General features: G+C 46.9%; 6 protein-coding genes across 6 annotated transcripts; 3 read left to right on the top strand and 3 right to left on the bottom strand.

The window, feature by feature from the left end:
• Positions 1-213: 213 nt before the first annotated feature.
• FPSE_01987 (uncharacterized protein) lies at positions 214-1,794 on the bottom strand (the record flags this gene model as incomplete). The annotated part of the gene is made up of 7 exons (XM_009255106.1): positions 214-374; positions 423-823; positions 871-908; positions 957-1,111; positions 1,159-1,177; positions 1,563-1,601; positions 1,657-1,794. 7 exons carry the CDS (start codon positions 1,792-1,794, stop codon positions 214-216), a joined length of 951 nt encoding a protein of 316 aa, XP_009253381.1.
• Positions 1,795-2,896: 1,102 nt separating this feature from the next.
• On the top strand, positions 2,897-4,606 carry FPSE_01988 (uncharacterized protein; the record flags this gene model as incomplete). Its single annotated transcript, XM_009255107.1, has 5 exons — positions 2,897-3,131; positions 3,188-3,731; positions 3,780-3,905; positions 3,955-4,438; positions 4,493-4,606. The coding sequence occupies 5 exons, from the start codon at positions 2,897-2,899 to the stop codon at positions 4,604-4,606; spliced, it is 1,503 nt and encodes a 500-aa protein (XP_009253382.1).
• A 2,493-nt stretch (positions 4,607-7,099) lies between these two features.
• Positions 7,100-8,132, top strand: FPSE_01989 (uncharacterized protein; the record flags this gene model as incomplete). Its single annotated transcript, XM_009255108.1, has 3 exons — positions 7,100-7,151; positions 7,201-7,784; positions 7,836-8,132. 3 exons carry the CDS (start codon positions 7,100-7,102, stop codon positions 8,130-8,132), a joined length of 933 nt encoding a protein of 310 aa, XP_009253383.1.
• A 529-nt stretch (positions 8,133-8,661) lies between these two features.
• On the bottom strand, positions 8,662-9,917 carry FPSE_01990 (uncharacterized protein; the record flags this gene model as incomplete). Its single annotated transcript, XM_009255109.1, has 4 exons — positions 8,662-9,076; positions 9,129-9,481; positions 9,534-9,658; positions 9,716-9,917. 4 exons carry the CDS (start codon positions 9,915-9,917, stop codon positions 8,662-8,664), a joined length of 1,095 nt encoding a protein of 364 aa, XP_009253384.1.
• Positions 9,918-10,669: 752 nt separating this feature from the next.
• On the top strand, positions 10,670-11,788 carry FPSE_01991 (uncharacterized protein; the record flags this gene model as incomplete). Its single annotated transcript, XM_009255110.1, has 1 exon — positions 10,670-11,788. One exon carries the CDS (start codon positions 10,670-10,672, stop codon positions 11,786-11,788), a length of 1,119 nt encoding a protein of 372 aa, XP_009253385.1.
• A 979-nt stretch (positions 11,789-12,767) lies between these two features.
• FPSE_01992 (uncharacterized protein) lies at positions 12,768-13,521 on the bottom strand (the record flags this gene model as incomplete). Its single annotated transcript, XM_009255111.1, has 3 exons — positions 12,768-12,861; positions 12,910-13,197; positions 13,253-13,521. 3 exons carry the CDS (start codon positions 13,519-13,521, stop codon positions 12,768-12,770), a joined length of 651 nt encoding a protein of 216 aa, XP_009253386.1.
• Positions 13,522-13,607: the final 86 nt, after the last annotated feature.

The following is a 13,607-nucleotide window of genomic DNA, read 5'->3' as shown; positions in this document are numbered from 1 at the left end:
GTCGAATAAAACGCCCAATGCACCAGTATCAAGTTGCACCTCAGATCACAGCTTTTAAATTAATATATACCCAAAATCACCGGCATTCCGTACAAATATCCCATATAGATCCTTATCATCAAAATCGTCATCATCTTCAATAATCTGGCTTCTGTCCATAAACAACATGTCTGTGGTTGTCAGCTGCTGTCCTCCAGGTAGTATCAGGGTTACTCACATAGGCCACCAAGCATGAATGCGTCTATCCCTCATATCAATTCTGACCTTGGTCAGGAAAACCTCCACCTCTTCAACACTCCAGCCCAAACCTTTCGTGAAAAGAGCCATGGAGAGGCCAGACAGTTCACCAGCGATGTTGTGGTTACACCAGAATCCTAGAACGATCAGCATCCCTATCATCAATCTTCCTCGGGATATCATACCAAGTTCCTTGTAGTAAGGGTCCGCAGGCCATCTGTTACTAGGCCACTTGTATACCACCTCAGTAACATTGATAAAGCCTGCATCGATCATCTGCTGCTTGTACAACTTTGCGCTGACTGCTGATCTGCCGAAATTGTTCGCTGCTTCAGTCATGAGCTCGCACCACTGGTCGATGGGAGATCCCTTTAGTAGCGTTCCGTCGTCTGATTCACAGGGGAAGGTTATGTCTTGACACTCGACCCAACCTCCTGGGTTGAGGCTGTCGAAGGACTGCTGGAAGAACTTGGGCCAGTCGCCAATTGAACCAGTGAGCATGCGACCAAAGACAAAGTCAAATTTGTAGCTGTATGTCCATTCATCTTCGAGGTCGTCGACTTGAAATTCGAGGTTTGTTGGAAGGCTAGGCTGTTAGTGAGAGAAATGAGAACAGGTGGGTGAGGAGCGTACAAGTTTGGTTGGATAGGACTCAGATCGATTCCAAGGACCTGAAATATTGATTAGACAGCTCTTACTGTGATTTCAGGATATGTTACCTGTGTCTTTGGGTGGGTGTCGGCAAAGTCAATGGCCCAAACGCCAGTTCCTGTTCCTGCATCAAGAACGCGTCCCAAGGGCTTATCATCGCGTTGCAATGGACTCAGATACAGCTTTCCACCGAGGGTAAGTGTGAAGAGATGGTGTTGCAGATCTATAAAGTCAGTATGATATGTCAATGCAAGAGATATTTCAACTCACCGAGACGTTCTTGCTCAGACTGAGATGAGAAAAGATTATTAGTGACTTGAATGTGAGGCAGACGAGGTCTCATACCGAGTCATTAGGGAGCACGTAATTGACTAAACCAAGGTTAACAAAAATTGATATTAAAATATGTTTCAGAGGTTTACTTACTCGATTCTCTAAATGCATGATAGGTTCTTCCGTTCTCAGTACGATAAGCCATGATGCTTGAATTGATGGACGCTGTGCTACTTGCAGCGTCGTCCTGTTAGCGCGCCTCGTTAGCACTTAGCACTCGATAAGCCCCAACAAAGAATGCATAGGCCAGGGGGGCATCCCAGCCCGTCCCCGTCAAGTCGCGATTTTCACAGGGGGGCTTCAATGGAGTGGAAAGGTTCCATCAATGCATCTGTACTCACGCCGAGCGCTGAATCGTCATCGCGAAAATCGCCCTCGCTCTATGATTGCGTCAATAATTGCGGTGCATTTAAAAGTAAGCTTAAACCTCCTCACCTCAGCCTGCAGGTCACTCTCCTCTGTGGTGGGCGCGTGTCTTTCGGTGGTGGTGGTTGCTGTCGCAGTGGCAGTCGCTGCAGCCTTGAGATCGGGGTCGAGGTCTGTTGGCCTTTCAGCCTCTGTAGTTATGGTCATTTTGTTAGGCGTAAACCAGGGTTTATTTAAGAGGCGATAACGTCTGGGGTTGAACGTTGGGTTGGTGGTTTTTTTTAATTGAATTGAAGGGATGAAAGTGTCAAAGAGGAATAAAACAGGTCCAGAATTTCCCACTTTTTGAACCCCTCTTTCTTGATGAATGAAGTTGCTTATTGTTTCTAGGGGAAGTGCCGGGTAAGAATAAGGGAAACGCGATGGAAGCGAGGTACCGAGACTGAGACTGAGCCTGTGCCTGTGCCTGTGCCGCGCCGACTACTAAGGTAAAGTGGTTCGACCAAGGGCAAAGGAAGGATAAAAAGAATGAAATGCCTCGGCGACGTCAAAGTTGGACCAGGTCAGGTCATGTCAGTCAGTGTCAGTGTCAGTGTTAGGTTAGTCAGTTACAGTGGGAGGCCGAATATCTACCGGGTTACCTGTTGCTGTTGCTGCTTGTCATCTCGACCTGCCTAGGTCAATGAATGTGCAATGGAATGGACCAACCGCCTGCAGTTAAGCAAGGATCGAGATCTAGAGGAGCAAATAGCGTCGTGCTAGTGACTTCGCGGGCGCTTTTAGTGCTGATGCGCCGTATCCAGAAGCTCTAGATTCGGCGAGGGTGGCTGCTTTGGCGTTAGTTTGTAGTGATTACTGATTACTGATTAGCCACTGGACCTTCTGAGGTTTAGCTGCGGGCAACTTTTTGTTAGCTGTCCACCATCTTGATCTGTTCTAGACTGACCTCTTTTTTTTCATCCCTCCATGGCATTTGCTAGGGATAAACAACAAGTACAGAGTGAGAGGTACCAGATAGTTATGGAATGGAATATCAATGATCCAATCCGTAACTAAAGAGTTACAGTTCGGTACCACTAGGTACCTACCTAACCGTGCCCGTCCATGCCCCGTCCGTGCTGAAATCCAATCAGTCTCCCATCCAGCTCCCCGGGAATCTCACGCAAACAAACAAATTCAATCTGGTCCAAGACCAACAGCATCACCAACCAACAAACAGCTCTATTCATGTCAGCTTCAGGTCCACATCCAACCAATTAATTGTCTCTGTTGTTTCCGGATTTGATGACAGCGACTCTTGGCATCTATCATGGCCGCAGCTGATTTAATTAATTACCTGCGTGATCTTCGCCCGTCGATCGCAATCGTTGCAAGCTTGGTACTATTCTTGGCTACATGGACAGCTCTCTCAACATGGCGACAATATATTCGACTGCGACAATTCAAGGGCCCTACTCTTGCAGCTCTTTCGAAATGGTGGCTAGTAAAAAAAGTCGGTGGAGGTAGAGCCTATCTCGACTTTTGGGAGGTCACCCAGAAATATGGTACGTCTCCTTCAGACTCTTCAAGTGTCGCACAAGCTAACCTCCGACTCCCACAGGTACCATCGCTCGAGTCGGACCAAACGATCTCCTTACCGACGACCCAGACCTGATGAAACACATCCTCAACGTCCGCACCGAATACCGTCGCTCGGATTGGTACGACGGAATGCGCTTCAACCCTGGCAACAACAATATCCTCTCCCATCGCGACGAAGACGAGCACTTCAAGCTAAGATCCAAAATGTCCGCTGGCTACGGCGGTCGCGAAGTGGAAAATCTCGAACCCAAGATCGATAAGAACATTTTGTCATTTATAGCACTTCTCGCGAAATACTCCGAGGCAAAAAAGCCCATGGATCTTGGTCGGCGGGCGCAGTTCTTTACGCTCGATGTCATCTCGGACCTAGCATTCGGCGAGCCATTCGGCTTTTTGGAGACAGACTCGGATGTATACAAGTACATACAAATTACAGAGGAGACGTTGCCTGCCGTTATGGTAACCACTGTCATTCCCTGGTTGGTCAAGATTTTGAGTTCACCCTTGTTTAAAAGTCTCTTGCCTTCTGAGAAGGATAGACTCGGATTTGGGAAATTAATGGGGTAAGTAGAGCCGCATTGACTGTCGGATATAATCTAACGGGCGTGCAGAATTGCTAAGAAAGTTACTGCTGAACGCTTTGGTCCCGATAAAAAGGTTCGCAAGGATATGCTAGGTTCTTTTGTGGCCCACGGTCTTACCCAAAAGGAGGCCGAGTCTGAGATTCTCCTTCAGATGTAAGTGTTCCTGAAACCTTACAGTAATGACTCTAACAGTTCGATTCAGCGTCGCGGGATCAGATACAACAGCCACAGCTATCCGTTCAACCATGCTACATATAATAACCCATCCCAATGTGTACTCCAAACTCCGCGCCGAGATTGCAGGCACACACTACTCAGAACCCATCATCCCCGACTCCATAGGTCGTGATCTTCCCTACCTTCAGGCTGTCATCAAAGAAGGTCTGCGCATCTTCCCTCCTGTCGCAGGTCTCATGTCCAAGCAGGTCCCTCCCCAGGGTGATACCTGGAAGGGTCAGTTCATCCCTGGTGGAACCAAAGTTGGCTACTGCGCATGGGGAATTTTCAGACGCGAGGATATCTGGGGCTCCGACGCTGGCGAGTTTCGTCCTGAGAGATGGCTCGAGAGTGAACCTGAAAAGTTAAAAGAGATGGAGGGTGCGTTGGAGTTGATTTTCAGCTATGGGCGATGGCAGTGCCTTGGTAGGCCTGTTGCACTGATGGAGTTGAATAAGATTTACGTTGAGGTAAGTTTGATACTTGAACGGTGACAGAGACATATGCTAACCTGCGATGTATAGCTCCTTCGCAGATTTGATTTTTCCATCTGTGACCCTACAAAGCCTTGGAAGGTTTTCAACTGTGGAATTTTCTCTCAATCTGAGCTCATGGTGAGAGTCACAGAAAGGGAGTGAAAAATCGATCGTCAGATATGGTTTATCTCAACATTTTGCGTGCGATTTGATGAAGGAACTAATGAGGTATCAAACGCGAGCTATCTATTACCTGGGAATTTCCTAAGACGAAGAATAATAAACGACTTATGATCTAGCACTTGGAGGTTTGAGGACCAAAGAAATACACGATACACTATTTGAGACAGCGATCAGACCAAAAATATATCAATCATCAACTACGCTATGATAGACTGAATTTTGACTTTGTATGTCGGAAAGCTTAACCGTTCTTTGTCGGTTATTGGCGTAGTTATTCATTCCCTTGTCAAAGCGGCACCGACACGTTGTCTCGGGATATCTTAGAGACCCGTGTCCCCGGGTGTGGCAGGCACTACGCGGAGTAACGTTTTAACGTTATAAGCCTGATTCAGATTCGTGCATACCATATTTACCTTTGGGTGCCCCAGTTTCCTCACTTGGATAAAGCATTATCTTGTATCTAATCACTAGATCTTATAAGACGACTTTGTTATCTCCCGTTACACGAACGGAGGCTGATTAATAGATCTCATTACAACAATGTCAAGTCCAACGCCACACGAAGACCAGCTGCCGGCTTTGAGCCCAACATCTACCAACGACGCATCTTTGCCGGCCCTTAGTCCAACATCCACCAACACATCTTCAGCGGACCACGAACAACAAAGGAATACACCCAGCAAGCGGATACTATCTTGTATTCTCTGTCAACAAAGAAAAAAGAAGTGCGATAAGAAGACTCCATGCTCAAATTGCACCAGGGTAATGCGTGTCCCCCGTTACACTGAGTCAACATCCATACTTACTCCCTGCCAGCTCGGTGCAGTTTGTATTCCTAGCAAACCAGCTACGCCAAGGAAGCGTAGACGTCCAAACCAAGAGCTGTTGGAAAGACTTTCCAGATGTGAAGAGTTACTGAGGCATTGCACTTGCGCAAGGCTTCCAACGCCTGAAAGCGTGCTTAATCGGTTTCAGCAACCGCCTGTTCATTCAGAGGAAAATAAGAGCCTTGGTCAAGAGATGTCGTCAAAAGAGATCAATTAAGAGTATTTCTATACTCGCAACATATATATTTATCAATAATACCCTTTCACTACAACTTTCATCTTGAGTTGTCTGCGATTCCAGACATGTCGTTGAGCATAGCGCAACCGAAAATGCGAAAACATAAAAATCCCGGGGCCTTTGAGGTTCTCGGACAGATCTAGCCCCCCTTCAGTGACAGACCCTTGATGCAACGGACCAATCAGTCGGTAGCCCGCTTTTGAACCCTGTCGCAGGTGATCAAACTGAACATGGAATTCGTGGCGTGAGCTTAATTAGTGGTGTCCCCGCTGACGGAGTCCTTTCAAAGTCCGACTCCCGAATAGCTTCAGGGTCTGGGATTTGTTGGTTGCTGCAGGGGTTAAGTAAAAGGTGAGATTCGCTGACCTTGGCCAAGAGTCATGGCTGGGAGGTTCGTATATGCTGTTGGTCGAATCTAAGAGACTGTTCTTGACAGCAGCAGTACATGGCCGGATACAGAACCATTTCACGAGTAGGGTTTGTCTCCCGTAAGTCCGTACTTCCGGTCGATCCCCCAGATTTCCCGATATGGCGCAAATTCTGACGTAGAATCGTGCATGAAGGGTTACAAAGGGCTGTCAATCGTGTCTCAACCTTACTTGAGATCATGGTATATTCTGTGAGGATTGTTTGTCAAGCAAGGCTCTAGGCCACAAACCTTGAACAGATCGAGATGACGATGCTGGATGGAGCAGACAAGAGAAAACTACAAGCATACCCTGGATAATTAATTAACTTTTGCTGCAATTTGACAGGCGTATTTGTTTTCTATACCCGGTAGCCGCCCGATGCCTTGAAAGGCGACCAGGGCGGTTCCCGGTTGAGATATTAACCAATCTTGGCATCTTCTAACACGCCAGAAGAGGGTCAGAGACGGCCACTACGGACAATTGGCTTATCCCGCGGGATGACCTATTACACGTCTTGTCACGATTTGCTTTGGTTAGTTGTCAATAGACTTTGATCACACCTTGGCCCGCTTTGTAACAAGGGTATCAGCCAACGTGTTCTGCACCAAGTAGACAAAATTAGTTCAACTTTTTTTTATAGCAGCAAGCACGCAAAGTGATGGGGCTCGTGACTATGACAAAGTTCGGTCCGGGCATGATATGTAATTCATTTCAATCTAAAGAATAAGGTTCCCAACTATTCATGCATTGGAGTTGCGGTCGCTCCCAGATACAACAAAGAACGGAAACTAGAACATTTCCATCCATTGTTTCTGGTCAACCCCCACACTGCAACCATGATATGATCTTGCAGCCCAAAACGCTTAGCTGTTTATTCCAACCCTCGCCTAGAAACACACAGATCGGCAGATAAATTAGAAATAATAAGGGTCTTGTCCCAGGCCTCATCTGATGATGTCTCACGCAGCTGGTTCCACCATCTTGTGTTTTCTGAATCATGTCGTACTCGGTGAAAGGTCGCTTCGCTATCGTCACCGGCGGTGGTTCTGGTCAGTGATATACAGAAAGTACATCATATCATGCTTATGCAGCTTTCAGGTATTGGCCATGCCATTGTTAAATTACTCCTTGGGGCTGGATGCTCTGTGATGGTAGCAGATCTACGTCTTCGACCTGAAGCCACAGCTACTCTCGGGGAGTATCCTCACTCCACCCCTGATCCCAGCAAACCAAGTGCCGTCTTTTGCGAAACAGACATCTCAGACTGGAGCCAAATTTCGGCATTATGGAAGACGACACTTGAAAGGTTCGGACGAATCGACATCGTTGTCAACAGTGCAGGGGTCTATGAACCGCCATCAAGCTCCTTTTGGCATCCTCCCGGCATTTCACCTCTTGCTAAAGATGCAGAAGATGCTCAAGTCGGCCAATACCAGACGTTTGCCATCAACACCGTTGGTCCAATCAGGTTGTCGCAGATCGCCATAGATTACTGGCAGCAAAATCCAGATTTCCAAGGGAACATGCTGTTTATTGCTAGTATGGGTGGTTACTTGCATTCTATGCAAACTCCTTTGTACTTTGCCAGCAAAGCTGCTCTCGTCAGTATGGTCAAGTCTCTGAGTGGTTTGAAGAGAGTACTCGGTATTCGCAACGCAGCAATTTGTCCTGCGGCCGTTTTTGTGTGACTAATATCTTTCTTTCACTTTCAGCGTGCTAATACTACCGTTTAGACACCCATATTTGAACAAGACTACTGTCGCGATCGTCTTGGGCCCGATAGCGTGGCATTAGAGCCAGAACATGTCGCTGAACTCACCCTGCAAGTGCTCCAGGAGCCGCAATATGGTGACGGCAATATAATGGAGATTATGATGATTGGAAGCAAAGAAGAACCGTCGGTAAATGTACGCGAGGTACAATTGGAGACTCTATATCCCACCATGGGGTCATCGGTGATGGGAGAACGAGCTATAGCTGAGGAGCTAAAGTTTTTTGACCAGGTCAAGGAAAAGGGCATGAGGAGCTAGTGAGGCAGGGAAAAGGAGGTTCTCCCCTGGCAAGGATTGGGTTTCTTGGTTCAGGCACCGGGAGATAGACGGGCATAAATAAGGTTTGAGAATACTTGACGCGACATTTTCATGTGTGTGATTGCTGATGCCATCCTCAGGTTATCAGAACAATTGGCCGCTGAGACCACAAGAGACGAAATTAGTAGGTCATTTTATGCTACTAAAACTATAGTCTTTAGGCTATTTATTTTTGTACCCTAAGTTCTAGGAGGTCAACTTTTCGACTACCCAGTAGACCATTACTATTATGTATAGTGTGTTCCTGAAACTCTAAATCCATTTCCTTTGCGTGAGCATTGTGACTCTATTGATTCTGTAATAATTCTAGATTGCTTGAATTCAAGCTTGATTCGCGGGTATATGCAACTCGTAGATACACCTCCTGAGTGTGTGATAACCATGTCCTATCAGACATTGACTGTTTTCTGAACCCGTCTCCTATACAGTTCCCTTTTTCCCCATCGCTATGCTATGTTCTAATGACAGTCTAAACTCTTAATATGCTATCAGTACTGCCATTACCACCAATCGTCTCTTTCGTCGAATCCTCAAACACTGTGTCTTGCATTCCCGCCTTTTTGTTGAAACTCTCATTCTTGTCCCCTTTCCCTATACTGTGCAGCTGATAGCCCTGAGAACCCTTGGGTTTCCAGTTTCCATTGATATCAACTGAGTTGGTCATCTTCTGCTTCGACTTGCCTCCCGACATGCCGAGGAAGGTCAATAGTTGTGGTAGGTATCGGTTGAGGAATGGCTTGAGTCGCATGAGGTTGTTGCAGACGATTCCCATATTAAGTTCGACTAGGGACCATATTCCAGCTTCGGCTTGTTTGAGTGTAAAGTCGGGGTTGGTGGCGAAGATTTGGACATAGGGGGCTCGGACGATGGATGCTACCAAGACACTAGAAGAGTTAGTATGCGACTACCAAGAGTTAAGAGTGAAAGTTTGCTTACGCAGATCCAACGGAGAGAATTCCAGCAACCACAAGCTTCTGTCGAAAACGTATTTGAAGGTGGTAGAGGGTGGGTAATGGCAGAACGATGATAGATAGATCACTAGCAATGTTCAACACCACCTGCGAAATGGCAAGGTTGTTCAAGCAAACACCCGAGCCAACAAAGCGCGGGTTACACGGACCGGATAGGAGGACGGTAAAGGTTATTGTGTAGACCAGTAGACTACCGGCGATGATGTAGACTGCATATTGGTGTGGTCGGGCAGGGCTGATGCGGTACAAAACCGACAGGATGGATAGTTTCGTCAAGGTCGGACTCCACATGTACGTTAAAGTCGTCGGCGAGAGATACTGTCACAGCTATGTAAGTTGGGTAGTTAGACGTATGGAAGGCTTGCCGTACCTTGTTGTAGTTCGCCAGATCGGCGAGTGAAACATCCCAAGCATGTGACCCCCATCCGTACTTCATCATAAAGGAGACAGAGATGAAGTATCCCAGCGCAGTCCCCCATGATAGAGTAATCAGAACTAGTTACCGTTAGGTTGGTGACTGCACTAAATATGAGTTAATTGACAAGCACGTACCAACATCCAACTCCCATTCTTTGACAACCAAGACACTGGTAACATAGCGAAGAGCGAGAGTAAACGTTGCCAAAAAGAAGGTTACTGCAAACACAACGATCGTTGCTAGCTGCACACCAGATAAGGACCTATCAAAGTTTGAGATCTGACCGTGTGGTGGTGGGATCACCGAAGTGTTGTAAATGTTGACATTGGGATCCATAGCTTCAGCTCATCCGCGGAAAGTCCGGAATGCCATGGGCATGCGAGATATATAACAACAACAAGAATTCCAGATGGACAGAGACCGGAAATTCGACTATATTTGAGCCCGACGACTCGGGTCACCAGCTAATCCAGCGTTTCAATGCATATGGATGCATTTTATTCTCAGGCTGTGGCACGGTTCAACAGGATCCAGCTCCTTGCCTGCCCATGAAGCCTTATCCTTGGAATTGATACGGATAACATGGGGTCATTGCTTTTAAGCTTTCGGCAAAGTAGCCAACGGTTTCACTGTGTCTGACTTGTAATATGGATCAACCTATCAGCTGAATGTCAGCGGCTGTAGCGGCCCTTGTTGTTTCGTTATCTTGGGGGCCATCAGCCCAGACTATCGAACTATTCGTAGGTATGGCCCCTGCATATCCATCATCGGCTGTAACATCCTGCCAAAAACGCAAGACCGGGGCAAACCAACAGTTTGGGCAACTGTTTTCATTAGTTTTGAACTCTAAATGCGGACTTAGTGTCTCCCTACTGCTTACAGAGTACATATTGCTTCCTTCCAGTGGATCATGTTTGATTGTGTCCATAGGCGTTGCATCTGGCCAACAGGCCTGTCAACGCTTGCTACTTGGCGGTCAAGGGTATATAACCTTTGTAATGGCCCCCTCATATCAGTCACTCTCTGCATATCTTCGCGGGAAAGCCACACTCATTGTTGGGCTCTTATCAAATCTATCATAACTCACAATGTCTCAATCTTTGGTAACAGGCTCCAAAGTCCTACGGGCCGACTTTGACTCCAACAAGGCTCTGCCCATGACCCCGGAGGAAGTCACTTCGGAATGGCTGTCGGAAGCACTCGGAATCGAGGTCAAAGCTTCCGAAATCACTTCTATGATACACGGTACAGCTTCCAAGCTCTTTGTACACCTCACATTCGGTGATGGTGTCAAGACTGACATCCCCAACAATGTTGTTGTCAAAGGTGGTTTCAACCCAGCAATCCGTGTGGCGTACCCCGAGATGTGGGCTACATACCGTCGCGAGGCCGAGTTTTACCAACACGTTGCGCCTCAGACAAAGATGCTGCTGCCCAGCATCTGGTTCGCTGGTACAGATGTTGTCAACGGTCAGGGCATCGTCATTATGTCCGACATATCAAAGGAAGCTACGTTTGGTACTATGCTGGAGCCATGGAACCACAAGATGGTTGGTGAAGCGTTGAAGCAACTCGCCAGTCTGCATGCCAGTTCGTGGAATTCAAAGGAGGAAGCTTACCCATGGCTGTTTGGAAAAGACGGCGCCAAGCTGGAGAACCCTGTCAGGAACATTGTCTTGGCTCTTCTGGAACCTGCGCCGTGGGGAGCTCGTTTTGACGAAAAGGTTCGTCCCCCTGTGGCGAAGGAGTTACTGGATCCGGATCGTGTGCGAAAGGCGTTCCAGTCTTTGTGGAAATTTGCCGATGCGGATCAGAAATACTACTCTCTGATCCATGGAGACGATCACATCGGCAACACTCTGATTACTAGGGATGGCACTCCTGGCTTTATCGACTGGCAGGGTTTGCAGTATGGTCCTTCGATTCTTGACGTGACATACTTTCTCACCGGTGCCATGACGGTAGAGGATCGTCGGCAGCATGAGAAGGAGCTGATTGAGGTTTACCTTGAGGCTTTACACAAAGAGGGAGGACCTAAGTTGTCGAGAGAGGATATCTGGGGAGATTATCAGAGATATACTCTACAGGGATTCCTTTGGGCCATGACACCTCAGGCTATGCAGCCTGATGAGGCGGTTTTTGCCATGGGGGAGAGATATTCTGCTGCTATTATGGATTACAATACTCTTGAGTTGTTGGGAGTTTAGACAGACTATAAAGAGTTTAAACAAGTATTAGATATAGAGATAGATACAACAATTGGGTTGACTATGACTATTTCCTATCTGAGTATTCGACTGTCCAATCTGAGGAGAGGGATGACTTGACCTACTTAGTCTTATCTTGTGCGACGTATAATAGTTAAGCCATGCATATAAATTGGATAATTCCGAAACATGACATAGCTGAACAAATATCGATTCGTGGCTGAGTTCGCATTCCAAGATACTCCCCTTGCTCTCGTCCCCGCAAATTATCTTCCAAAACGAGACAAGCTCCTAGCCATCAATCAAGGCACAGGAAGGATGTCGGATCACGGAATCCGTCCTCGGTAGATGGCTTCTGTTATAGCAACACTGCCGAGGAATGCCTGCTTAATGCGGTTTAGTTAAAGGATGTTATGTTCTGTAGAATGGAGGCACAGCAAGTCTAACCATGTTAAGAAAGAGAGCACGAGATGGTGAAGAATGTGATGACAGATTAAAGTAGAGCCGCATGCGGCAGCTCCCGTTCAGGAACAAACGAAAACAACGTGTGGGTGGGTTATTGACGGTTGCATGCCAAGTCAAGTCGCGATACATCAAAGTCGTTGAAAGAAAGGGAACAAGGGTTATGCTTAAAAACAGGGTTTATCACTATGGCTGGGTTGATGGTCGATGATGCAAACAAGTCACTGTACATCATAGACAAAACTAACCGGATAATTCGGATAATATTGAGCCTGAATGTGCGTCATTGAAAACGTAAACTTCCCGGTTGGTGTTTGCCGATGGCTTTCGGCTTTGCTCAAAAGGGCTAACCACTACTGCATTAGACTTTGATCGGGCCGTGGCAAGTGATTTTTTATGTATGCATTTATGTTTATGTTTTTTTATTCCTGGGGTATCGTGTAAATATGTAATTATTCGTTATACAAAGCGAAAAAGTCATGACGACATTGATGTCCGTGTGTAGGGGTTCCCAAAATCAGGGTTCTTCTTCAAGAGGGTCATAGTAGCTAATAGTGGGCTGTCTGGGACGGCGCTCTAGCCACGAAGATGTAGCGAAAAGAAATGATGCACTGGGGATGTTAGTGAAAAATAGAGAGAATTAATTGATGGGTGCTTACATTATTCCAGCTCGGCATAATGCTGTGGCTTTGATGAGACGGATACCAACTTGGCAGATTGGCTGGTGCATGTCCAGATCATCCTCTGGGTCGCACGAAATATCGCTAGCCATGAGAACAACCATGGTACCAGTGACGAATGGGCTGATGAACAAAAACCAGAACCAAACCCGGAGACATTTCTCTTTAAAGGTGCTGTTGGTGTCGGTGTCGGAGCGGAGGGATGCGTAGATAAAGACTGCGACAATACTAAGAACTTCGACGATGCTGATAAGCGCAGCCAAAATACTGTACAAGTTAGCGACATTTTTTTAATTGATGCGCAATTAATTCAACAACTTACAGAAAGTCTGGGGCGTCAATTAAACTGATCCTGGTGAATGGGATACAGGATATGACCATGCTCGCAACCCATGGCAGGGCAAAAGCGACAGGCATAAGTCTGTTGGCAAAGATGTATCGCAGATCCATTCTGTCTGCGTCAAGTGGTTCAAGACACTTTGACGACGATGAGAATTGAGGCCGAGATGGCATAGCGGTCGCCTTTTCGCTTTTGTTCTCGTGCCATGTCGGCATGTGGGATGGCGAATTGACGTGTTGCGGTTGTTCCATTGCTCCCACTTTGCCGATGAAACTCAGTACGTGTGTTTTGGTGAGGCGTACAGTACAGGATGGTCTAGTGCAATGACAGCAGACGT

Source organism: Fusarium pseudograminearum, chromosome 1, assembly GCF_000303195.2.
Source record: "Fusarium pseudograminearum CS3096 chromosome 1, whole genome shotgun sequence".
Taxonomy (NCBI): Eukaryota; Fungi; Ascomycota; class Sordariomycetes; order Hypocreales; family Nectriaceae; genus Fusarium; species Fusarium pseudograminearum.
This window is presented reverse-complemented; position numbering and strand designations above follow the sequence as displayed.